At 41.0% G+C, this 24810-nt stretch overlaps 2 protein-coding genes and 1 pseudogene across 2 annotated transcripts in view; 1 reads left to right on the top strand and 2 right to left on the bottom strand.

Moving 5' to 3' along the window:
- Window positions 1–371: 371 nt before the first annotated feature.
- Window positions 372–11617, bottom strand: LOC132425947 (nitric oxide-associated protein 1). The gene is made up of 7 exons (XM_060012465.1): window positions 10392–11617; window positions 9096–9260; window positions 8271–8476; window positions 5403–5534; window positions 4263–4379; window positions 1160–1280; window positions 372–711 (listed from the first exon to the last, which is right to left on the bottom strand). Exons 1-7 carry the CDS (start codon window positions 11530–11532, stop codon window positions 509–511), a joined length of 2085 nt encoding a protein of 694 aa, XP_059868448.1. The 5' UTR covers window positions 11533–11617; the 3' UTR covers window positions 372–508.
- POLR2B (RNA polymerase II subunit B) overlaps window positions 11597–24810 on the top strand; it is a 46883-nt gene continuing 33669 nt past the window's right edge. Inside the window, exons 1-7 of the mRNA XM_060012459.1 lie at window positions 11597–11683; window positions 12428–12616; window positions 15055–15127; window positions 18354–18504; window positions 22765–22877; window positions 23003–23222; window positions 23606–23764. Coding sequence (XP_059868442.1) covers window positions 12598–12616; window positions 15055–15127; window positions 18354–18504; window positions 22765–22877; window positions 23003–23222; window positions 23606–23764 — 735 coding nt within the window. The 5' untranslated portion in view covers window positions 11597–11683; window positions 12428–12597. The remainder of the gene's footprint in view (window positions 11684–12427; window positions 12617–15054; window positions 15128–18353; window positions 18505–22764; window positions 22878–23002; window positions 23223–23605; window positions 23765–24810) is intronic.
- Window positions 21453–22310, bottom strand: LOC132425648 (coatomer subunit zeta-1 pseudogene; annotated as a pseudogene).

Here is a 24810-nt window from a genome sequence, read left to right as displayed (position 1 = left end):
TTCACTCTCTTCTCTTTTTGCCATTGCGAAAGGATGACAACTTGAGCAACCACCTTAGACCCAGAGATGGAAGCTGCGGCATGGTCCCCCGGTTGGGTCCCTGGATGACTCTGGAGCAAAGCCAGTTACTTGCTTTTATCTCATTTCAGCCCATGTATTTTGGAGACATTGATTTTCTGCCATTTTTTCATATGCCAACGGCTAAGCTGCTCTCTCAACTAGACTCCAAATTAGAAATGCCATCTGGTTTCAAAAAATAGTAGTGGGAGAAACCTGAGTGTAACAGAACTCCATTTTAGGTATATTTGAACCATAGATACACACATATACATACCCTACCAAACAATAACTTGTGTTTACAAACTAAATTCATTAAAAAGAGGCACGGTCCTTGGTAGCTTAAAAAGGGTGGCAGAAGGTTTTATTATAGCAATATTTAATGCAATGCAATGTATACAGTATGTTCTATATCGTTAATCTTCAGTGTGAACAGGTTAGCTTCATATATTTATCTTTTTTTCTTTTTCTGCAGATTGTACACAAGGGCAGGAGGCTTTTTGGTTTTATAGGCCACGCTTCTCCGGATGCGCTCTCCTTTGATGTTAACTACATGTGGCAAGAGTGGGCGCCGGACCGTCAGGACTGTTCCTTGAGGTGTGTAGCCTCGGAGGTGCAGTTTGTCCTTAAACTGCGGCGTTACTGCTACCCAGCCTATGCAAGAACATGGCAGAACACAGGTGGTGTTAGCAACTATCTTATTAAAAACACCAAACACAGCTCAAAATGGAAACCCAAGGGAGGCTACTGCTGTCTTTCACTCTATTTTTTAAAAGCATACAATGCATTTGTGAAAAGGTACAGATTTATTTTCAGAGTAGGTTACATCTTATGAATAATCTAGTATGTATTTCTTAAAATATTCAGCTTATGTCAGTAAAGGCATATCTGTATAAAAATATACTAAAGGTCAGTAAGGCTACTTTATTCACCTTTTAAAAAGTGCTTGGTGTAGGGACCTCCCTGGCAGTCCAGTCGATAAGACTCCGTGCTTCTATTACATGGGGTGCGGGTTCGATCCCTGGTCAGGGAGCTAAGATCCCACATACCGCGCGGTGCGGCCAAATTAAAAAAGATAAAAAAGTGCTTGGTGTAAAATTACCTGCAGAGGAGAACTTGATATCAGCCACTGCTTCAGGTTCCCCAAGTCCTTCATCTAATGTGATGTCTTCAGCAACAAGAGGAGGAAATCCTGCCATTCTTTCTTCTCCACCCATTGGAACCTTCCATTGGGAGGAGATGAAGATATTTGGAGGTTCAAATTAAACCCCTGATAACTCTAATATTAAGTAAGGCACTGATAAGATAATACTGTACAGGTATCAAGAATAAAATCCTTTTAAACCATTTAACTGTTGAAAAAAACCCAAATCACACTTCTAGGTCAAATGAAAAGCCCGGGAGCTCTGTGATGGATGAAGCCTATAGATCCCAGTGACAAGGGCCCCATGTGGGCATCCAACTGGTGGTAACGTCCAGACAGCAGAATCTTGCTTTATTAGCTTACAGTTTTTACAGTCCTCCATAAAGCTTTAGACACAATAATTTTGGGCAATTAAAGCAACATCCTTCCAAATACCTTAGTTCTTACAGGCCTGGCTGGACACACAGATTAATCCCTGCCTCATCACCTCTCAAGGGTACATGGATAACGGGTAAGATTCAGCTTCTATGTTTCCATGAATTGGAAGTAACTGGATAATAATTTACCTGTTTATTAACAGATCTCTCCGTGTTTAGCACTAAGGACACAAAGATAGCTATTACAATATGTTCTATATGGTCCCTACCCCCGAGGAGATCAGAAGGTGGAAACAGCAAGTAAATAAATTACAAGGTAAGAAACGTGATGAGAGGCATCTACTAAGTACTGTGATTGTGAAGGAAGTAATGAACGTGGTTTGGTCAAGGAAAACATTAATGAAGAGCAGAATTTGAAAAATAGATTAAAGTTATTCAGTGGGAAGGTATCCTGGGTTAGTATCATGTACACAGAAATTGGAAAAAGGATAATGAGTTCAGAGAACTGTAGTTTAACTGTGCAGAGTATGTTATGTGTGTCTGTACATTACTGATGAGGCTATCAGTTTAGACTTCTCTCAGTAATGTGGAACTACCAAGGAATTATAAGCAGGAAAGAGAAAAGAATCAAGAAAGAATACTGTGGCCTGCTTTGTAGTTTGGAAAAATCTGCGTAGTGCAGGGTTTCTCAACCTCAGCACTATTGACCTTTTGGGCCAAATAATTCTTTGTCTCGGGAGGCTGTCCTGTGCATTGCACAATTTTTAGCAGCCTCTACTCAGCATCCACCAAGTTGTGAAAACCAAAAATGCCTCCAGTCTTTGTCAAATGTTCCCTTGGGGTAAGAGTCAGCCCTGGTTGAGAACTACAGCTGTGATGGGGTGAGGGTGGGCAGAAGGCAGTAAAACTGGGAGCTGGGAAAATACCTAAGGATATCAAAACAGCCTAAAGAAAGTAGATTACAGTTTGGACTATGAGGCTGGACTCAGTGATAATTAGGAGGCAGGGTTGACTTTGACTTGGGAGGTGAGTAAGAAAACCAGAAGGCAAGGATGAGCCACAGAGCAGCCCAAGAAACCATTTGTATTACACCGGGAGAGAAGCCTCAGTGTTGTTTTGTGAATTATCAGTGAGTCCACTCTGAAGACTACACAGATGCATGGGGGTGGAGCCCTACCCTGAAAATCCCACATGTCTCTGGAGTATTAACTTTAGGGCAGTTATTTCGATGGAGTTTTAATTTCACTCTGGCTTTCTTAGGAAATCCAGAGAGAAAGAAGCATTTACTTCCCAAGTCAGGTTGGTTTTATCCTTGTTGAAGGGCGGGTGTGTATTTTGTGTTTTGACTTATTTTCAGTTGTATGAGCATTAATTAATGGTAAATCACCTCTGCATTGGATGTACCCGCTATTTTTGCAGTAGGTATGTCCCATAATCTTCATCACCACAAATATGGAGCAGTGACAACAGTCCCCTTGCACTTGATCTTCTCCACAACCTCGTGGTGTAGGTACAACAGAGAGAGGTAAAGGAAACTTACCTAAAGTCACACAGCTTCGTTAAGTGGTGGAGCAGAGCAGGATTTGGACCCAGCCTGGCTCCAGAGATCTTAACTGTCATACATTACACACCAGCCAACAGTGTGTACCCATGTCTGGTTAAAGATCTGTAAACAGGCCCCATTCAGTCTCTGGTGAACTTGGAACAATTTCAGTGGCATAGAAAGGGCACAACAGGGACTGCAGAGCATGGGACGTGAGGAGTAAACTTGATTGTAAAGAGGAGGAATGAGCGGGACACTGAGTTTTGTTTTTTAAAGATTAGAGAGAGGGACTTCCCTGGTGGTCCAATGGTTAAGACTCTGTGCTCCCAATGCAGGGGGCCCAAGTTTGATCCCTGGTCAGGGGACTAGATCCCACATGCATGCCGCAATGAAGATCCCAAGTGTCACAACTAAGACCCAGCACAGCCAAATAAATAAATATTAAAAAAAAATAAAGATCAGAGAAATTTTAACACACTGCTTAACAGGTCAAAGGAAGGAGCAAGTAAAGCAGGAGAGAAGAGGTACAATAACCTCTAAGTGCCTGGGATTAAGAACCTGGGAGGAGAGCTTTTCCACTCATACAAGGGCTTCTCAACTCAGCACTATGCACGTTTTGGACCTGATAACTCTGTGTTGTGAGGTGCTGTCTTGTGCATTGCATTATGTTTAGCATCATCTCTGGCTTCCACCCACTAGATGCCAGTAGCATCACCCAGTTGTGAGAAAATCTGTAACTTGGAGCTCTTCACTCACAGTATACAGCACAACTTTCTGCAATAATGTGACCGCTGGGCAGTTGAAAAGTGGCTAGTACAAGTGAAGAACTAAATTTTAAAGTTTATTTCATTTTAATTAATTTATTTAAATAGGCACACGGGCCTACCGTATTGGACAGTATGACCTAGAGAAAACCCAGCTCTGTCACTATTCTAGGATCAGTCCAATCCAACGTCCCTTTTCTATAGGAGCCCACCTCACAAATATAGTCAAAATCCTCAAGGTGAACAAGGTCAGGGGAGAGCTAGCTGAGAGTGTAACAAAGATGGTTCTGTCCAACAAAGGCATTTTTAGCAGGGCCCTGGGACTATCACAGGGTGTGTTAACCTAACTATGCAACCATCAAAGCGTGTTGTCTTACCTTGAGTAACGTATGACCCCCGTGTTTCTGATATATAGTGTCTGCCTTGTCCAACGAAGTAATGTGAACGGGAAGGAAGTTGGAAGCCACAACTGTAAACCAAGCTGACTGATTTCCCTTAAGAAAGGAAGAAGGAACTTATTTTATATAATGAAAAACTTGCAAAACCAGCACATAACAAGGTATGATTAAAAAAAAAAAATGGAATTCCCTGGTGGTCCCCTGGTTAGGGCTCTGCACTTCTACTGCATGGCGCACGGGTTCGATCCCTGGTTGGGGAACTAAGACCCTGCATGCTGTGCAGTGCAGCCAAAAAAAACAAGGTGGGGGGGTGCAAAATATGGCAGAATACTGCATTTCACCCATTTACATAAAACTATGATTCCTTCCATAGGTTTGTTGATACTTAAAAAAAAAACAAACAAACGTCTATTATAAAAAACAAAAAATACTGTCTGCTTTAAGCGTCCCTGTGTAAAGTTTGGTTTAAAATGTTAACATTCTATGGTCTCTATGGAAATACATAAGGTTTTAAGTGTGTAAGCCTAAATTTCCAACAAATTATGAACAAACACAAAACCAAGAAGTGTGCTAAGGCAATGGCTTGCAGGTTGCATTTAGTGTTGTTGGACATATCCATGTTTCATTTTCCATTTTTCTCCTCACTTTGGTAAAACGGGGATCAATTCTATAGATGCTCTAAAATCTCTGAGTGATGCTATGTAAATGAATACCAAACCCAAAAACACATCTATAAAAGTATACACATCATGGAATATAAAGAGCATGGAATTTATTTAATGCATATTAACCCTGCACTTAAAGGTACGACCTCTGATTTCCATGTAAGACAATACCACAGGAGAGGGAAAGTATCTTTGCTTAATGCCAAGCTGTATGGGGCACTCGACTGCCTACTGAAGATACAGTTTTTTAAGACCTATTACTTTTTTTCCCCCCATTTCATTATCCCAGGTTTTTACTATAGACATTTTCAAACACACACAAAGGAATAGTATACCAACCCCCACATAGTCATGACCTGGTTATCAACATTTTGCTAGTCTTGATTGTATATCTGCTTCCTTAAAGTAAATCCCAATACTAAAGTCATTTTTCAATGGTACGGACTTTCCTTACCTTCAGAAAATCTATGCGGCCTATGGCACCCAAAAATAGAACCATTCCTGGTTTAAGCACGAAAGTTCTTGGAACAATGGAATGTGTTGGCAAAACAATATTTACTTCTTTTTCTGTTAGAAGACTTAAAATCTGTAAAGCAGAGGGCAGATTTTTTAGAGAATTACTTTCAATGAACGTCTGATATATCATGCTTTACCTGTAGGATAAAAAGTTATTATATATTCCAGGCTTCACAAGAAATCAAAGTATGTATTTTAGAATTTTCTGCACATAAAATTCATATATTCTTTCTAAATGAATCAATTTATAGATGGCTTTACTCTTGTTTTACAACTTAATCTTGAGTAATGGCAAAATAACTTTACAGGAATATGAAACAGCAGCATCCTCTGAATTCTGTCAAACTTGCTGTGAACTGAAAACACTGATGATTCAATCCCAGGAGAAAAAATATGTTCTCTCGTCAAGCCTTCTAGGGAGCAGTAGTTTTCAGATAAAGGTAAGGTAAGGTAACGTGCTATATTCTGTCCTAGTGGCAGCTATGCATGCATTAAATGAAAATGATCACCCCGTTCTTGGAGCAGGCAAAGAGCTTGAAGAAGCTTTTCTAAATTCCAGTCTTTGGTTTCCTTATTTCCTCCAAATACTCAGCAAAAAAATGAGAGAAAGTTATGAATCCTGTGGCTTCTAAGGATGAAGAGTTCCTAAATAGACTAGAGAAAATGGAAAAGAAAAGCCAGGCGGTACAAGATTCTTGTAAGACTTAGGGAATCAAAATCTGATTTAAAAATTTTTGAGAAAGTAAAAAAATGGCCAGAAGTCTTTTGTGAACTTGCTTCTTAAGAAAAATAACAAGGAGATAACAAAATATGTGATATCTAGGGAGACTCACAAGAGAATATGTAAGGGGGCTGTGAGTATTTGTGCTTGAAAAAGCACATTAAAAGCCACGTGCAGTAAAGAAATATTTTAACCCTTTTAGCAGAGACCCTAATACTTCACAATAGAGTTCCTTGGTTCAATTTGGGAAACACTGGTTCAAGGCATTAAATAAATATATCAATAAATGGACAGAAAATCAAACTGCCTGAGAGAACTCTTATATCTAAAACCTTGAGGGTCTCACTGCAAATTAGCAAATCTGAATTTGCGAGTTAGCAAAGTCTTGCCTTTCTGACTAATTAACAAGAGGATATACATGACTGAAGTAACTGCTATCTCTGACCTAACTGAGCCTAAAACTGAAGAATGAGTTGGTGAAGTTAAAGTTAAAGAACAGTTAAGGTTAAAGTTGAAGTTAAAGTTAAAGAACATTACTAGGAAGCACTACAGTTACTCTGAAGTTCTGGATTGCTAAGGAAGTAAAAACTGGACACAATTATTCTAGGAGAGAGAAAAAAAAGTTAAAAGGTACATCAAATTCTGAGAAGGAAACAAGTGATTCTGATGAGGCAAAGGAAGGAAAAGTATCTAAGAATCTAATGTTGTTTCATAGGGATATACGGAGATAACTAGGTGAATTAGAACCTGGTCACTAACCATATTCAAAGGAAGCTGATTAGTGGATCTGTTGAAAGGCAGTATCCTGGATACACACTTGATTCAGTCAGTGACTTGGATAATGATCAAAACTGCAAATGAGGGCTTCTCTGGTGGCACAGTGGTTAAGAATCCACCTGGCAACGCAGGGGACACAGGTTCAAGCCCTGGTCCGGGAAGATCCCACCTGCTGTGGAGCAACTAAGCCCGTGTGCCACAACTACTGAAGCCCGCGTGCCTAGAGCCCGTGCTCTGCAGCAAGAGAAGCCACCGCAATGAGAAGCCCACACACCACAACGAAGAGTAGCCCCTGCTTGCCACAACTAGAGAAAGCCCACATGCAGCAATGAGGACCCAGCCCAGCCAAAAATAAATTAAGTAAATAAATTTAAAAAACAAAAAAAACCAAAAAAACTGCAAATGAATAAAAGGTTCTGAGATATAACAAATAGGTAGGATATAGGCTGAATTTAAGATAAAATAAAAGTTGCCCGGGAGATCCTGCAACTGGACTAAAAAGATATACAAGGGCAAGATAGGTAGAGTTGATTCTATTCTAAATTAGGTTCATCTGAGGGCACTTACATAAGAAAGTTAGTTCTTTGTGTCATACTTTCAGGAACAAAAACAAATTAGAATTCGTTCTGGAAAGGGTCCTTTGTTCATAGCCTGTTCTCAGAATAGCTATAGGAAATGAAGACAAACCATCTGGATTACGTCAGCACAGTAAGTGCTCCATGTTTGTTGGCTGAACTAATGAAAGAGAAGAAAAGGGTAGAGTGAGGAAGAGAGAGGATATTACACTCTAAAACATTTCAATGTCTGGCAAGGGGAACTAGACATTATATTTGTTCTATACACCTTTGGGGAACAATAGGTACAAATTACAGGGACACTGCTCGGCTCAATATAAAGAGCAGGGTTACCTTGGGAGGTGAGGTGACACTGCTTCAGCTGATGGTGAGTCACTCCTTACTTCAATTCAAGGTGGATGCACCTTCTGGTGAACATGTTATAGAGGGAACTCAAGCATGGAACAGGTGGCTGGACTGCAGTGATATTTATGCTTTCTTCCAACCTCAAAATCTAGGATTCTGTAAATGTCTTCCTAACTAAGGTAACAACCACAAGGATAGAAGTAGGTTGTTAGCAGTGACGTCTACCAAATGGCATACAGTACTTGATGGCATATAGATTCATCCCTGAAACGCTTCTATGCATGAATCAGAACTGAGTCTAAAATGAAAGGATACCTCTTTTTCTGCCAATTAAGACACTACTCTTGCAATTGAAAGTTAATGTTTCTAAAAGACATTAAATACCTACACAATTTTCTTTTGTAATTCCAGGGGTGTCATAAAACCAGTGGGCATCTTTCACATCTTGTGGGGTCAATTCTACTCGTTTGGTGGATTTATCTGCAACCATAACAGGTTCATTTCCCATGTCAAAGGCAAGTGAATCGGCATCAAACTCAAAGGCAGCTTTATTCTTCTGTTCTTCTGAATACAAGAATGTTCTTCCAACTCTTCCTAGAACAAGTTATACTGAAGTTAGTAGTCACTCCTTTAAAGCTTTTGACTTGAGACAGGTAGTTCTTAAGTTTGCCTCGTAGAAGTTACTAGGACTAACAATGGTGTTTGGAAGGAAGTGAGACCACAATGATACTTTTGCTTTATTTCTAAATGCAGTGGGAGTCGGACTCTTGCATTGATCAAGTATGTGTGGCTGGCTGTGCACACTGGGCAAAGGGGGAGAGTTTTGGGAATCAAACTGTTTTTAGTAAAGAAAGGTTGTAAAGAGATACCAAGGAAAGGGGGACAATCCAGTTTAAACCTGCTGCAGGTCAACAACTTGTACAGGGGGCTGGTATCTTAGTGAAAATGCTTGTTGCTGACAATGGCCAGAGAGGCAGTTATTTGCATTTCCTTTCCTGGATTTCTCCAAGTATCTACTGTCTCAATTTTCCCAACACAATGAATTCTGGGTTTCCAAACAGTAGCCTTGCCTCTAAAAGGCCTCTATGTTCCAGAAAGAGGAAGTGTCTCTCCCCACAAAAACTGGCTAGCTCCAGAGAGCTCTATTTCAGGTTGTTCTACAGAAAATTTTAGCATAGACCTAAGGAAGAGTTTTCCTACAGAAGATGCTTACCTACTACGTAACCATGCTTTTTCAAGAGATTAAGTTTATTTTGTTCTTGCTGACTAAGATCTTCTTCTGCTTCTGTTGCATCTTTTTTAAGCCTTTTTTGCCTTTGAAACATTCTGTAAGGAGTTGGGTTACAAATAGGAAACTTCAGAAGGTTTAATGTAGTACCTGAAATACCAAAGAAGACATATATTCTCATAAACGTTGTACAAGAAAATGGAATAAAACATGTATGAGGATCTACACTGTCTTGGATACTGTGATTATTTCTCTTAACTTTCATGACAACCCTCCACAAAATTATTCTTACTTTACAGATGAGGCAATAGGTTCAGAGATTGGCCCACAAGCTCAACCAGGATTTGAATGCCAAATCTACAGGCCTGATCTTTTACATCTTCTGCATACTCCTAACCGGTATAAAAGCACTTCTGTGTATAAGTCAACCAGTGTCCCTGACAGAGAAGTACAGCTTATCAAGCAAAGTTCAACACTGGTTTCAAAGAATCAAATGAAGTAGTTCACTTTGCCAACTATTAGATACAAACAAGTCACAGAAGGACCCAGTTTGCAATTACTACAGACGTTTCTTTAAGTCACAAAGTTGATATTTCTTTGCAACAAAGCCACATATATTGCATTAGTGAATTATTCAAATGTTAAATCTGTATAGTACTCTCCTGACTAAACTCAAGATATGAAGAGTGAGACTGAAGGGTGGAGGGAGGTTTAGAAAGTAAAAGGACTTTCTGGAGAAATATACAAAGAACTAAAGTTACAAGGGAAACCTCCAAGAGAGCAGACACTGCTTTGTCCCCTGGTTCATCTACAGTGCCTAGAACAGTGACTGGTACCTAGAAGTACTCTAATTATTTCTATTGGAAAGTTACTAAAACATGTACTGAATTTCCAAGCATTAAACTGACACAAAAGAGAAATGTGACCGAAGTAGGTAGAGAATTTTTAAAGGAAGCCTCCAGCCGGCCCCTGGTGTACATTAAGGAGGGATATAGGACTAGGTGCCTGAACTACGATCAGACTTCCAGCTTCTCAGAAAACGAAGGAGGGTACTTCCCTGGTGGTGCAGTGGGTAAGACTCCACGCTCCCAATGCAGGAGGCCTGGGTTCGATCCCTGGTCAGGGAACTAGATCCCACATGCATGCCACAACTAAGAAGCCAGGCTGCCGCAACTAAGGAGCCCAAGTGCTGCAACTAAGGAGCCTGCCTACCTCAAGACCAGACACAACCAAATAAATATTTTAAAAAAATACGAAGGGGACGGGTATCCTAAGGCTCACCAGGCCAAGAGGAGATGGTGGCTCTGTCGATAGCCTCAGCGCCCTTGGCGATGCAGTAATCGGACTCCAGGAGCGTGTTGAAGAGAGTGGACTTGCCAGCGTTGGTGGCGCCAACCAGGTAGACGTCGCCGCGGTAGCGCCAGGAACGCTGGAGCGCGGAGATCAACTCTTCGACTCCATAGCCAGTCTTGGCGCTGATGAGCCGCACGTCTCTGAGCACCGTGCGGGACCTGGGCGAAAGATTCGCATTCTCCCCGTCCCGTGGCCGGTCCCCGCTGGGGTGTTGTGGCCTTCGGTAGCCAGGGGGCGGCAGGAGCCCGGCGCGGGTACAGTCGTCCCACAGTCGCTCCCGGAGCCGCTGTCGGTAGCCGGGAGTATCCTGGGGCAGCAGGTCCACCTTGTTTCCCAGCACGATCAGCTGCTTGGGGCCCACCAGCGCGGGCAGGTGGGGCAGCAGGGCGTCGGGCAGATCAAGCAGGTCCACCATGTACAGCACCAGGGCGGGCTCGGGCCGCCGCAGCGCGGCAGTCACCAGCTCCAGGTACTGCTTGCGACTCACCTGCATGTGCAGGGCGCGCCGGTGATGCACCAGCAGCCAGCAGCGCTGGCACACGGTCTGCGTCAGTCCGCCGTCCTCCTGCGCCGCCGCGCTGAGGAACTTCTCGCTGGGCAGGTAACCGGGCAGTCCCGGGTCCTGGCAGTGCAGCTCCGCCCCGCAACCCGAACAGTTTAGGCCGCTGGGCGGCACCGTCGCGTCCGGGTGCCCCACGACCGGGTGCACCCGCCGGCCGGTGCGTAGTTTCTGCTGCCGCCGCTCCTCCTGCCGCTGCAGCACCCGTCGCTCCTCCTCCTGACGCTGCTGCAGCTCCCGCAGCTGGTCTTGGAGGGTCACTGCGGGCTCCGAATCCGGGACGTACTCGGGGAACACAAAACTCTCCTCCATGTCAGCCCTTCCTTGGTTATCCCCAGTCGCTGTCGCGCCACGGGGAAGCCCACATCCCAGGCCGGATGAGTGCCGGGAGGTGGAGTTGGTCGCACATCTCTCGAGGAGCGTCTCCCGGAGGCCATGGCGCGCTATCGTGGGAGTGGATCCCCGCAGGAAGCTGCACAGAAGCCTACGAGTGAGGCCCGCGGGCAGCATGAGAAACGCGGGCGTGGGCAAAGGGGCTGAGCCACCTTTTCTCACGTGCTCTGTGGCCCCAGATGTGCGTAAAACGGTAGCGACAGCCCGGGACTACCTGAGAGCTGTCATTTTTCAGCGTCGCACTTCAGCTCCTCCCGCGTCTAATCTCGTGAGTTCTCGCGATGAAGGCTCTGTGGTCAGAGAGCCCACTTAAAGCGGAGATAAATGCCCCGGGCACCTTAACTGGGGTGGGTTGGCCCAATAGGCTAGTGAGTGAGGGTTTATCAACTTTCAGGCTTCTTCAACACGCCGCCGCTGGCTCTACCTGCCGTTAAGAAATCACATTTTTTAAAGCTTCGTATTGTTTTGTCTTTCGGATTGGAAAATAGAAAATCTAATGCCGCAGACTTATGGCCACAATTAAAACCTTTTATTAATACATCTTCCTGGCTTTATTATTTTTTTGCGGGTGTCAGTATTTGTGCAACAACATTAAAATATTTCTTAAACATTTTAAAAAATTGACAATGGTTTATGTACACAGAAATCTTTTTTTTTTTTTTTTTTTTTTTTTTTTGCGGTACGCGGACTCACTGTTGTGGCCTCTCCCGTTGCGGAGCACAGGCTCCGGAGCACAGAAATCATTTTTTAAATCTTCGTATTTTTAAGTCTTTGGAACCGAAAAAAATAAAGCAGGGCTACAACTAAACCCTTTATTATTAAATCTTTTTGACTTTTTTTTTTTTAGGTGCCATTATTTGTGCAACAACACTGAAAAACAAAGTTTCATTGGCTGGATCCGACTCAAACTGTAAAGAACAGTTCTCATTCTCAGGCACAGGGAAACTTCAGCCCACAAATCGCGCATGCACAATACTAACCCTTAACACAGCTTAACGTACCCTTCGCGCAGGCGCAGACCTTAATTGGCGTCTTTGTGGGCGGAGCTTCGTGTGGGACGCAGCGTATCCTGGGAACGCCGGAGACGGAAATTACTTCGCCTCACGCTGCGGACGTCGGAGTCGTTGCGCGCCTTTCCGTGTGTGATTTCTAGAGTTAGGAGCTCCGGAACCGTTTACCAATATGTATGACGCGGACGAGGGTAGGTGACCACCCAGAACACTCCGTGGCGACCTGTCTAAGGGGGGAAACGTGGGTAGCTGGACGAGTTGAGGATTTGCGGTCTCCTCCTCGGCCCGCCGCACCATGGCCCCAGTCGTTTCCCCACACTCCCGAGGCCGGGAACGAATCCGGGATTTTGAGAGGTGGAGGGTGCAGGGAACGTAGCCTTTATCATCTCGGTCAGGGTGACTCTTGTTCTCTCCTCAGTCTGCCCCTGGGTGAGTCTGACACTCCCTTCCCGTCTTGAAAACAGCGCGCAGAACCATGCGACAGGTTCCGTTGTTCCGACTTTGAAGCAAAGGACTCCTTTTTTGATTTCCCTTAAGGCGAGAGTTAATGAATTTATGAATAGTTGAATTTTTGAGCATCACCCTGTGCCAGGCATTGTGTTAGGCTCTGGAAGAACTCTGGGGACAAGGAATATAGTTTCTGTGTGTGTGCGGCGCGGGGGCAGGGTTTGGTTTAGTTTGGCGTTCCTTCATGCTGTCATATGCCTAAGTAAATTATTTTAAAAGATGACCTTTACATTTCCTCTATCCGCGAGATGACACAGTTCTAGATGGTATGTATTTTAACGAACAGGGACAGTATGTCTTTTTCTTTTTACATGTAGAGTTCGTAGTCACGTGTAGTGTATTTTCATTGTATATTTTTAATGCTCCCTCTTCCGTTCTCCAAAGCTGCTATTTCAAAGTTCGTTTTCTTCTAGCTCCCAATCTCCTGGCCACCGCTTACATTTCTCTTTATTCCCTCAGCTACTTCATGGAGAAAATAGAAGCAAAAACTTAAACTCTACTGTTTAAACTTGTCTCATTTTTATCTTGCGTCTAGAAATTTATTAGCATCATTGTATTCTTTTTCTTAACTCCTGAGAAAAAAATTCAAAAAAAGTTTTTTCAGCTTAATTTTTTGAGTAGGTAATATAGTCTCATTTCTCAGAGGCTAGAAAACAAAAATGTTAAAAAGGATAAATGATGTACAAGTATAACTAAAACTGACTTCATTATTATCTCTCCTTTTCCAACCTTCCTACTTCTCCTGGGTGGCTGTGATAATAACATCTAGTGTGCCATCAAAGCTAGAAATCTCCAAGCCATTTTAGATACCTTTGTCTATTTTACCTCGCCCCCCGTGTGTAGGAGTCAGTAATTCCAGACCATTCAAGAAGCACTTATTAATAATTTATTTTGGATATGTATCAAATTTTGAATCAAAGTTGTTAAGTTTTACAGACTATGTATATAGGTCAGAATAGAAAAACAAAAATAGAGCACATTTATTCTTTTGCAGAAGATGAGACTAATATTAGCACCAGTGCACACTGATTTTTCAAATGCCGCATTTTATAAATTACTGTTGCTGCACAAATTCCCCAAAGTTTTGCTGCTTAAAAATTATTTAATATGTTCATGGATTAAATGAGTCAGGAATTTGGACAGGCATAGTAGGAATGACTTGTCTGTTGCCTGATGTCTGTCAGTGGTTGAACTGGGAAGACGCAAAAGCTGAGTGTTGACTGCTGGGGGCTGGGTGATGTGGAGTGTTTACTCATGTGTCTGGCATCTAGCCTAGGAAAACACAAGGACTAGGATTGCTGATTGCAGCATCTCGTAAGTGGGCCCACCATTTAGATTTTCTCACCTAAGTAGTAGGAGTTCTTAACGGCAGCTCAGGGCTCCAGAAGTAAGTGTTTCAATAAAGAAGGTGGAATTGCATTGTTATTCCTGACCTAGCTTCTAAAATCATGTAGCATTGCTTTAGCTGTATTCTCTTAGTTATGGGAGAGTCAAAAACCCACCCAGATTCAAGGGGAGGAAGCATAGACCCTCTATATTTTGATGGTAGGAGTGTCAAGATCACTTTATAAAAGAGCATGTGAAATGGAAGATAGTTGTGTCCATCTTTGGAAAATACAGCCTGTCATCCCTGTCCATGTGTGAAATGTTGCTGTTATAGACAGTTCACCTTAAGGTATTGCCCAGCTATTGGAGTCCTTTGCTGACTCCTCCCTCTTAACCTGATCTCTGACTGCAGTCTCTGAGGAGCCTATTGATCAGAGGATTATGAGCTTGCTCCTAGTTATCATTATAGGTAGTTATTAATGAGAATTATATGGGCTTCTTGGAGATGATGGAACAATCACAGATTCACACGACTTGCACTGAAACTTTCTCACGAGGCCTCTTTGTGTATTGGGAGAATACTGTGACGTAGACCTATGTATGTGTACATATATACCTATGTATATTGTTTCATTACAGTTCAAGTAATGTGATGACTGAAATTTTAAAGAAGTGGGGTAAAGTGATTGTTTTTTATTTAGTAAAGAGTAAATGTGTTTTTGCTACTTCACATCATAGTAAGATGTGAGCTAGTAGTATTTATTGCAAGTGAGAATGATTTTTTTTGTTTTTGCAGATATGCAATATGATGAGGATGATGATGAAATCACACCAGATTTGTGGCAAGAGGCATGCTGGATTGTAATTAGGTAACTTTTTAGACCAAACTGAATAAATTTTAAAAGGCACTGTAAACTGTACAGGGATTTCCTGCTTATTCTGTGTTTGAAAATTAGATGTTCTGTGTGAATATGCTGCATGAGAGCTGGTTTGTCATTTTATTTATTTTTTTAACTTTTAAAGTATTCTGATATACAGAAAAGTTACACAAAGAATTCATGTACACTTCACCCAGATTCCCTAAATGTTAACCTTATGCTGTGTTTTCTTTGCCTTATTCTTTCTCTGTCTACGTATTTTTTTTCTGAAATATTTGAGTCAGTTGTTTACCTAGGAATATTCTTTTACAGAATCATAATCTTATTAAAATAAGGAAATTAATACAGTAATCTTATTTAATCTAGAGACCTTACGCAGATTTTGCCAGTGTCCCAGTAATGTTCATAGCAAAATAAAAATTTTCTTATCCTGGATCCAACATAAGATCATATATTACATCTTGTTTTCATGACTTATTCTTTTGTCTTCTATAATCTAGAACAGTTCCTCAATCTTCCTTTCTTTTTTTTTGTTTCTCAAACTCACCATCTCTCTACAGCTTCCCATGACCTCACCTTTTTTTTTTTGACCTTGACATTTTTGAAGAATATAGGCAAATTATTTTTTAGACTGCCCCTCAGTTTGGGTTTGTCTGATGTTTCCTCATGATTAGTTTCAGATGATTACTTTTGGCAACAGTGATGTTCTGCTCTCAGTGCATTGTATCAGGAGGCACATGATGCCTATTTGTTACATTACTGGTGCTGTTAATTTGATTCCTCTTGGTTTTCTCCTTGTTTTAAATGGATAAAGTTACAACAGGTGGTATTTCGACCCACATTCCCATCCAATTCTAAGTGTAATTAAACTGTAATAAAACTCAGCAGGAAGCCTTACATATAGGTAAGAGAAGTAACTTTTAAGTAATAAAGTAACATCCTGCTATGTTAGGATATAAAATGCTGCAAGTCTCCTCACTTACCAAACTGACAGGTGCTTTGTATATAGTAACATTTTGATGCCTGTTTGAGCCCCACCATCTCCAAGATGCACATCCTCTCAGTTGACACTCCCTTTTCAAAGAGCACAAGCTTCTGACATTCTACCAGTTGTGTATGGAATAAAACTGAACCTTTGCTGAACGTTGTTTTAAAAATATGAGTTTTGGGGATGTAAGTATGTGTTTTTTTTTCCTATTAAACATGGGCTATAAACACTTTGTATTGAGACACTTGAATCTTCTATGATTTTGAGTATTAAACACAAAGAGACATTTTTAGCCAGATATTTGGAGTATGCCTATATTTTGTGATTGCCAGGGAGAAAGAATATTTTGATCTTAGCCAAAAAAACCAAATTGTTTTCAACTTATGTGACAAATTGCTCAAGGATTATATATGCTATTTGACAAGTCCTTGCATTTAACATTTGTTACAGAATAAAATGCCGTTTGATCTTTATATTTTAATTGATTATAGGTGCTTTAGTTTTTTGTGATATGACATTTTGTTTTTTCACTATTTAATATCAAGTGATCTTTCCCAAGCATTGTGAATGTGATATTACTTAATATATAGTGACTTCAGTAAGATGTCTCTTGGACAATAATCATGGTAGTAGATACCATAAATAAGAACTATTCAAATAGTTTAGGTGTTTAAGGGATGGCATTCTAATGAAGTACTGTCCTAATGATTTTGGGGAGAGTAACTATGGTTCAGCTTCCTGGGAGGATGAAACTTGTCCATAGTTTTTTAAAGATTTTTCATTGTAAATTGTCCATAAAAACCATTGCTGTTTACCTTACAGATTGTGCTTTCCATGTGCTTATGTACCAATGGCTGACCTAAATGGTTGTGAGAAATTTCTTTCCTGTCAGCTCACAGTCTCTACTGAAGGAAGTTGCCTCCACTCTTCTTGAGTCTGTGCCTTATACAGGGATGAATGTGTACTGTGTTCTCTGCCATAGAGAGCTTCTAATATTGGTGGCCATGGTTGATTGAATCAGGGTGGAACCTTGACCCAAAGCCAGCCAATCTGTAGGCTGGCCAGTTACGTGTGAGGTGATCTGATGATGCCAAAATGGAAGGCTGATTCGTAGTTGGGCTACGAATGTTGTCTCAGAAAATTGATGTGAGGATGGGGGGAGTTAGTTACTAGGCAGAGAGGGCAAGGAGCTAAGTCCAGCTATGCAGCTTTTCCTGTGTGGTGGTGAGGGGAGAGATTCCTCTTGCAAATGGTGTGTCTACTCTTCTCGAGTCTCTGTCCTTCTTTAGGGCTTCAGTATTTGATTTCTGTGTCTATACTAATAGCTTTGATCTCTCACCCTTGCTCCATTTTTAATCAGTCATTTGCTGAGTATTTTCACTTGAATGACTTAGTCCCATCTTACCTTTAACGTATTCAAAGTAGAATAATCTTTAACCTAAAATCGAAGTTCTTACACATGCTATATTTTAGTCATTGATATCATTTTCTTCCCTCTTATTCAAATTAAAGTTCTTATTTTTATCTTTTTTTCCATGCTTTTTTTTGTTATATAAGTTTTAGGTGGACAGCATTATAGTTCAACATCTGAATACACTACAGAGGGATCACCACCACAGTCTAGTTACCATCCATCACCATACCTTTGACCCCCTTCACCCATTTCACCCACACACACTAACCCCCTCCTCTCTGGTAACCACTAGTCTGTTCTCTGTGTTTGTGAGCTTTTGTTATCTTTTGTTTGTCGGTTGGTTTTGGTTTGGGTTTTTTTTTTTTAAGATTCCACATATGAGTGAAATCATGTGGTATTTGTTTTTCTCTGACTTTTTTCACTTAGCATAATATTCTCTTTGTCCATGTTGTCATTTATTTTTCTGTTTGACTATGCATTTCATTAGTTTTGAGAAATGTTTCAAGAGGTTGGATGAAATTTATCTATAAAGGACATTTATAAATTAGGACTTCCTTATAGTTCTTATGTTGTGCTTTAATAATTTTACCCACAAGTATGTCTCATTTCCCCAAACTTAACAATAAGTCCTACAAAGAAAGTGTTCCTAATCTTACCTCTTTTTTGGACACCTCATAGTATTTTATGTAGTGATGAGTGCAGAGTGTTGGTATTTAATGATTAGTATTTGTCAAATTTGATGATAATGAAAATGGGGAAATATGCTAGAAAACATCACTAGGTGTAACTGATTATGAACTCAAATATTTTCCCAGTTCCTATTTTGATGAGAAAGGCTTGGTCAGACAACAGCTGGATTCTTTTGATGAGTTTATTCAGATGTCTGTTCAAAGAATTGTGGAAGATGCTCCACCTATAGACCTACAAGCCGAAGCTCAGCATGCTAGTGGAGAAGTTGAAGAACCGGTAAGATGGTTCAATAAAGTAATATAAATAAGGGTATTGATTTGAAATTTCAGTCCTTCTGTCACCTGGCTTAAAGGTTAAAAAAATAAAAAGTTAGGAGGTGTTTTTATTAGTGTACTTAAAACGTTTCAGTCAGCTCCTGATTTATTCTTACTAATGGAGAGATGCATTTTTGCAAGTAATGCAGAACCCTAATTCTTTTTCAGATAGTATGTGTTTAATAGCCAGGAAGAGGAAACTCAGAGGTATGATGAACTACAAAGAGAAGCAAGCCAGAAATAGTCGTGTTGCCTCAGAAAATCCCACTTTTTTCTTTCATAGAGTAAGGAATCAAAAGAAAAATAGGTGAAGGACCTTTTTCCCTTGATTATTTGTTGCATGAAATACATTATTATATCAATATAAGAGCTAATAAGGGAAAAGCACCCAAATATATTAGCTCTTTTAATTTTTCTAAGTTCATTGTAGTCTTTTTTTTTTTACACATATGCATGTTTTCAGCATTGTTAAATCATAGCAAGGCTATCATTTTAGAATCTAGTTTTACATGAGTGATTGTAAATAACTGTGTAGTCCAAAAAATGACTGTCCCTAGTTTTTTTTTTTTTTTTTAACATTATTTATTTATTTATTGGCCGCGCTGCCTGGCTTGCGGGACCTCAGTTCCCTGACCAGGGATTGAACCTGAACCACGGCAGTGAAAGCCCAGAATCCTAACCACTAGGCCACCAGGGAACTCCCATGTCCTTAGTTTCTGAGTAGAGAGGCAGCATGATGGGCCTTGAGGGACAGGGAAAGCTAAAAAAAAAAATGAGGTAGAGAAGAAGTAGAATTAGACAGAGGGAGAGATTATTATTTCCTGCCAGTTCAGTCCCTCTTTTCTGTAGCTTATCTCGTAAGGGCTAATGTATTATTCTCATTCTGGTTGGAGGTGCTGCACAGACTTTTGCTGTTAAGAACAAAAATAATTGGCTCTTCTGGCACTGTGTTGGAAAAATGGGTGTAAAATGCTTTTCCTATACTTACGGCGTTTTCTGTTCATGGTCTTTTCAAAACAAGAGAGATAACAATATAACATAGCAGCTTCATAGTGCCAGAATAAGTACTACCAAAGAGCTCTCTCAAGCTTGGCTATCAGAGCTTAGTGGAAAAGATGGGAGGGACTTAAGCTGACTGTGAAGGGCGTTAGTCTTAGTAGGGAAAAGATATTTAATCATTTCAGCAAAAATACTTTGTGTTTTTGGCTTATGGCTGGAATAGAGGGACCACAGCAGTCAGTAGATTGTTTTTGGTTTGATCTGTTTTTGATAGGTGTTTGTGGAAGATAAGATGGAACCAGATTGTCACATGCTTTGGATGTCATGGGGCATTGTGGAAAGATTGTCAAAGAATGTACATGAAGCATTATTTTTAAAAGGTTACTTTGGAAATGGTGTTTACTTGGAGTGGGAAGAGGCTGGAGTCAGATTAAAATCTTGGAATAGCTGAAGTTTCAGATAATAATGTCCTAGATTAGGGTAATAGTGGAAATGAGTAGTTGGATGGCTGAATTCCTTTTGGTTCATTATCACCACTAGTTCTCTTTGCTCTTTACCTACTCCAGTTTGGGAAACTTGGGTATTAATAATTTTCCTTTAGTGGTCTGCTTAGTCCCATCTTTTCCTTTTCTGATATTTGATTTAGAGAGAAATCCACTATCCATTTAGCTCTGGAAAGTTCTCATGGATCTTGTTTTATTGGGTAGCAGATAGATATTTAATTGAAAACTTTTCTTTCTCCTTTCTTCCTTTCTTTCTTTCTTAACTATGGACTGAGCTAAAGTCAGCCAGGGTTGGAAATTCTCATTCCTTTATGTAGAATAGTAATTAGGATTTTCTGTGTGTTTTTAAATTCCTCTTTGCACAGAGCGGTATATGAAGGTGGCTGTCATCCTGACTCTATACATCCCTTACACAAAAATGCCCCCCAAGGATGCCCAGTTATCCACCCCACTTCAGTTTTGGAGAATTGGCAGGTGGGGCAAAACACTAAGTCTCAGGAGGGTTTCTTGAGACATTTTTGTGGGAAGTTTTGGGTCAAGGGGAGAGATGAGACCCAACAGTGGGTGTGCCATCCTCTGCCTTCCTGGGGAAATCCAAATCCCAAAAGTTTTCTGAAGAGAGGCACCTCTCTGCGTGACCTAGGGAGGGGAGGTGACCAGATGACCAGACCTACTGCCTGGATGTAAGGCTGAGGCAGAGAGAGGACAGGGTCAAGCAGATATCTCAGACCCAAGACAGAAGAATGAAATGCAAGAGAGGGGGAGAAGGGGACTGAGAGATCCCAGAGGCCCAAGTCATCAATTCCACCCTGTCTCCAGTTCTGAGCAGAAACTCTTCTTCCCAAGACTACAGTGGAGTTTTAGTTCAGGGACTGGCTTTGCTCCAGGGCACAGAGAGGACAAGCCAGGCAGAGATCCCACAGGTAGTGAAGGTGGAGAGTTAAGGTATCGGACAAAAAGATGGACGCTCCCACAGTGGGTACGCACAGACCACAGCAGTTTTGAAACTGTAAGCCAGGATCAGGGTAAAACATGCAGCTGTGGCTGAAATACAGAATGTTATAGGCCCTCTCCAGTAAAATTTAAATCACTGCTTATTCCACTCTGTCCCCTGCCTATGAGCTGTTCCCAAGGTTTTTTCCAAGGCTGGAGTCCTGGACAGTAAGAAGGAATGGGAGAAAATACTGAGGTCAGCATGTAGGGCTGCGGCTGAGACTTGATATGCCTCTCCCCACCCCCACTCATTCTGTAGAAAAGAATTTGCTCTCCCTCCCCTTGATGGGCTGTTGGGATGAAGGCAGGGTAAAGACAAAGGGAGGAAAACACTCAGCACATTCTTTCTCCTGCTTTGATCTGAAGTGTAGCTGCAGCCAAAGGGCACAGAAGTGGGGGAGAAAATATGGGGGATAGGAAAGCATGGGAGCATAATCCAGCTGAGAAAGGAAGAGGGTTCTTCCACTGCCCTGTGTCCAAAAATCTGCTGAGAGCTTTAGTCCCGGAACTGCAAAAAAGAGTGCGAAGGAATGGGAAGCGTATATGGGTTTGTGGGGGAGGCAGCCACAGACAGGATGGAGATCTAAGGATCCCTGGGATCCCCGAGCTGACTCTGAGAGCATTAGTTGGGGGACTGGATGAGAAGTCACAGCAGACATGTGGATTTTTTGAGGGGGTATGGAGCCAGGAACAGTGAGGTCTTCACCGAAGGAGTGACCACTTGATCTGTTCTTTGGCTGACTGCAGCACCTGAGACTCAGTCTTCTCTGTAAGGGGGACATCTCCCCTTAGTGCCACCCGCTGTACCACTTGCTGGGGATTGCTCTCTAGGATCACCCCTCAATCTACGATTTCATCCACAACCAAGAAGAACCCCTCCATGTTCTTCAGCAGAGCTCACTTTTCTACATTTTTCCTCAGCATCTGGCTCAGTGAGTCGAAGAAGAGGCAGTTCAGAATAGCCATGAGCATCATCTCATTTTCGTATGAGCTGCCAATCGTATAGAAATAGAGATCGATAACTGCTTTTGCATACCACTGTCAGGACTCCCAAGAGGGCAGTTTCAGTGTCAGACTGACAGGTCTTGTTGAAAGTGTTCTTCTCAAAGGCCTTTTGCTCCTTGACACAGAGGTAGCTGTCATCACAGTACTTGGCAAAAAATCTATCTCCATCATTGTCCAGAGTCAGAATGGCTTTGACAGTGTACAAGGAGGGGTCCGAAATCAGTGCATCTATCTTGCCCCATAGCTGGCACCGATGTCTTCTGTACATTTAATTGAAGAGTTAGGTTTTCTTTTTTTCTATCTTCTGTTGATTAGTTTAGAACACACTTCTAATTGTATGAATTTATCTTTTCTTTGTTTTCTGATAACTTTGTTAACCTGACCTAAACTAAGGAGAGGGCACATGAAACAGCTATACAGATCATTAATGCAAATCCATTTCAGTTGTTTGATATGAACTCAGAGCTTAGTCTTTATTTACTTGTGATACATTAAATCTCCTTTTGTCTTCCACCTTAAGAAAGTGATGAAGTATAAAACTTGACGTTTGTGGAGTATGAGTGTTGCCCTGGGAGAGTCACCATTTTAGTAAAGTGGATTGACTTTGGCATTTTCTAGAGCTGTTTCTACTCAAAATGTTAATGTTGATTAAAATGGAATCATTAAATCGTTTATGGAAAAAAATTATTTACCCTTTTCCATTGTTTTTGTTTTCATTTTAGCCAAGATACTTGCTGAAGTTCGAACAAATTTACCTCTCCAAGCCTACCCATTGGGAAAGAGATGGTGCTCCATCACCGATGATGCCAAATGAGGCCAGATTAAGAAATCTCACGTAAGAAAGATATTTCTTTTCCAGCAGCTGATATTGAAATAAGATTCAGAAAATAAAATTTTAGCCAGTTGAGAGTATTAGTAATCACCTTAGTATTCTCTTGTGATCTATTTTTATTTTCAAAGGTACTCTGCTCCACTTTATGTTGATATAACAAAAACAGTCATTAAAGAAGGCGAAGAACAACTTCAGACACAGCATCAGAAAACTTTTATAGGGAAAATTCCAATTATGTTGCGTTCAACTTACTGCCTATTGAATGGCTTAACAGATCGTGATCTTTGTGAGTTAAATGAATGCCCCTTGGATCCTGGTGGCTACTTCATTATTAATGGATCCGAAAAGGTATAGTAGCATTATTTTTTTTTAATTACCAAATGATGATTAAGATTTAAATCATGAAAGTTGAAATCAAAAAGTAAACTTTTGTATAATCTGGAAGTAGCAGTTGAATTATTAAGGAGGTGACAGCCGAATTTATATTAAACCAAAACTTTGTTTAGTTATATATATTGGGTTGGTCAACCCAATAATATACACTAGAAATTTGGTCAGTTTGAGCTTGTATGTTTTGGTGAAGTGTTTATGCAAAATGGAGTTTGTAAAGTTCAAGAATTGATGTTTCAGTGAGCCTATACAGTCAGACTAAATAAAGATGTAGCTTTGACTGTTGTTTCTAATTCAAAGATCTTGTTGGTTTTATGGCTGTAATTTTATTGTCCATATAGGTTCTGATTGCTCAAGAGAAAATGGCAACAAACACAGTCTATGTGTTTGCCAAAAAGGATTCTAAATATGCCTACACAGGAGAGTGTAGATCATGTCTGGAGAATTCTTCTCGACCCACCAGTACCATCTGGGTTAGCATGCTGGCAAGAGGAGGACAGGTATGGACTATTATATGCTATTTGGGTTTATTCCTTTTGGTCTAGTTTTGTAAGTTACCAGGCTGCATGTTTAGTCAGAAAGTTTTTCTGGAGCATATTATCAGTGTTGTATGGTAGGCATTTTATTATTTACTTACTACTGTGTAATAAATCACTCCAGTAGCAACATTTATCATCTCACAGTGTCTGGATGTGGATTAGCTGGGTCCTCTGGTCACAGGGCTGCAAACAAAGTGCTTGGGCTGCAGTCATCATCATAAGGCTTATTTGCATGGCTGTCGGCAAGATCCAGTTCCTTGCTGCACGGCTCCCCTCCATACAGCCCCTGACAATATGGCAGCCTGCTTGTCAGAGAGAGTAATTGAGCAGAGCCGTAGAGCATATGAGCAAGGTGGAAATCACCATCTTTTACACCTTAATCTTGGAAGCAACATCCTATCATTTTTGCCATGTTCTTTTTGTTAGATACAAGTCAGTAGTACATCTAGTCTGTACTCGGGGCGGGGGGGGGGACTACACAAGGCAGTAGTAGTAGGCAGGGATCATTAGTCACCATCTTAGAAGCCACCTACCATAGGCTTGTTACTTACAATAATGTAATCTAATAATAGCATTTCTTGACTGTTTGCTATGTGCCAATTATGTTACTCAGATTGCTTGATTTAATCTTTGCAACTATACTGGAAATTTGTTGTAATTAACTATTTAATTTCATGTACATTTTTATTTGTAAAATTTTAAAAAATAAGTCATATACACATTAAATAGTTCAAAAAAGTACAAAAAAGCGTACACTATAAAAATTAGTCTTCCTTTGACCCCCAGATCTCTTCTCTAAGAAGCAGCTGATTTGATAATTTCTCATGAATCCATCCAGAAATAGTCTTAATTAAAAAATGCAAATGGGGGCTTTCCTGGTTTTACAGTGGTTAAGATTTTGCCTGCCAGTGCAGGGGACACGGGTTCGATCCCTGGCCTGGGAAGATCCCAGGCCGTAGAGCAATTAAGCCCATATGCCACAACTACTGAGCCCACGTGCCGCAACT

Source organism: Delphinus delphis, chromosome 5 (assembly GCF_949987515.2).
Source record: "Delphinus delphis chromosome 5, mDelDel1.2, whole genome shotgun sequence".
NCBI lineage: Eukaryota > Metazoa > Chordata > Mammalia > Artiodactyla > Delphinidae > Delphinus > Delphinus delphis.
This window is presented reverse-complemented; position numbering and strand designations above follow the sequence as displayed.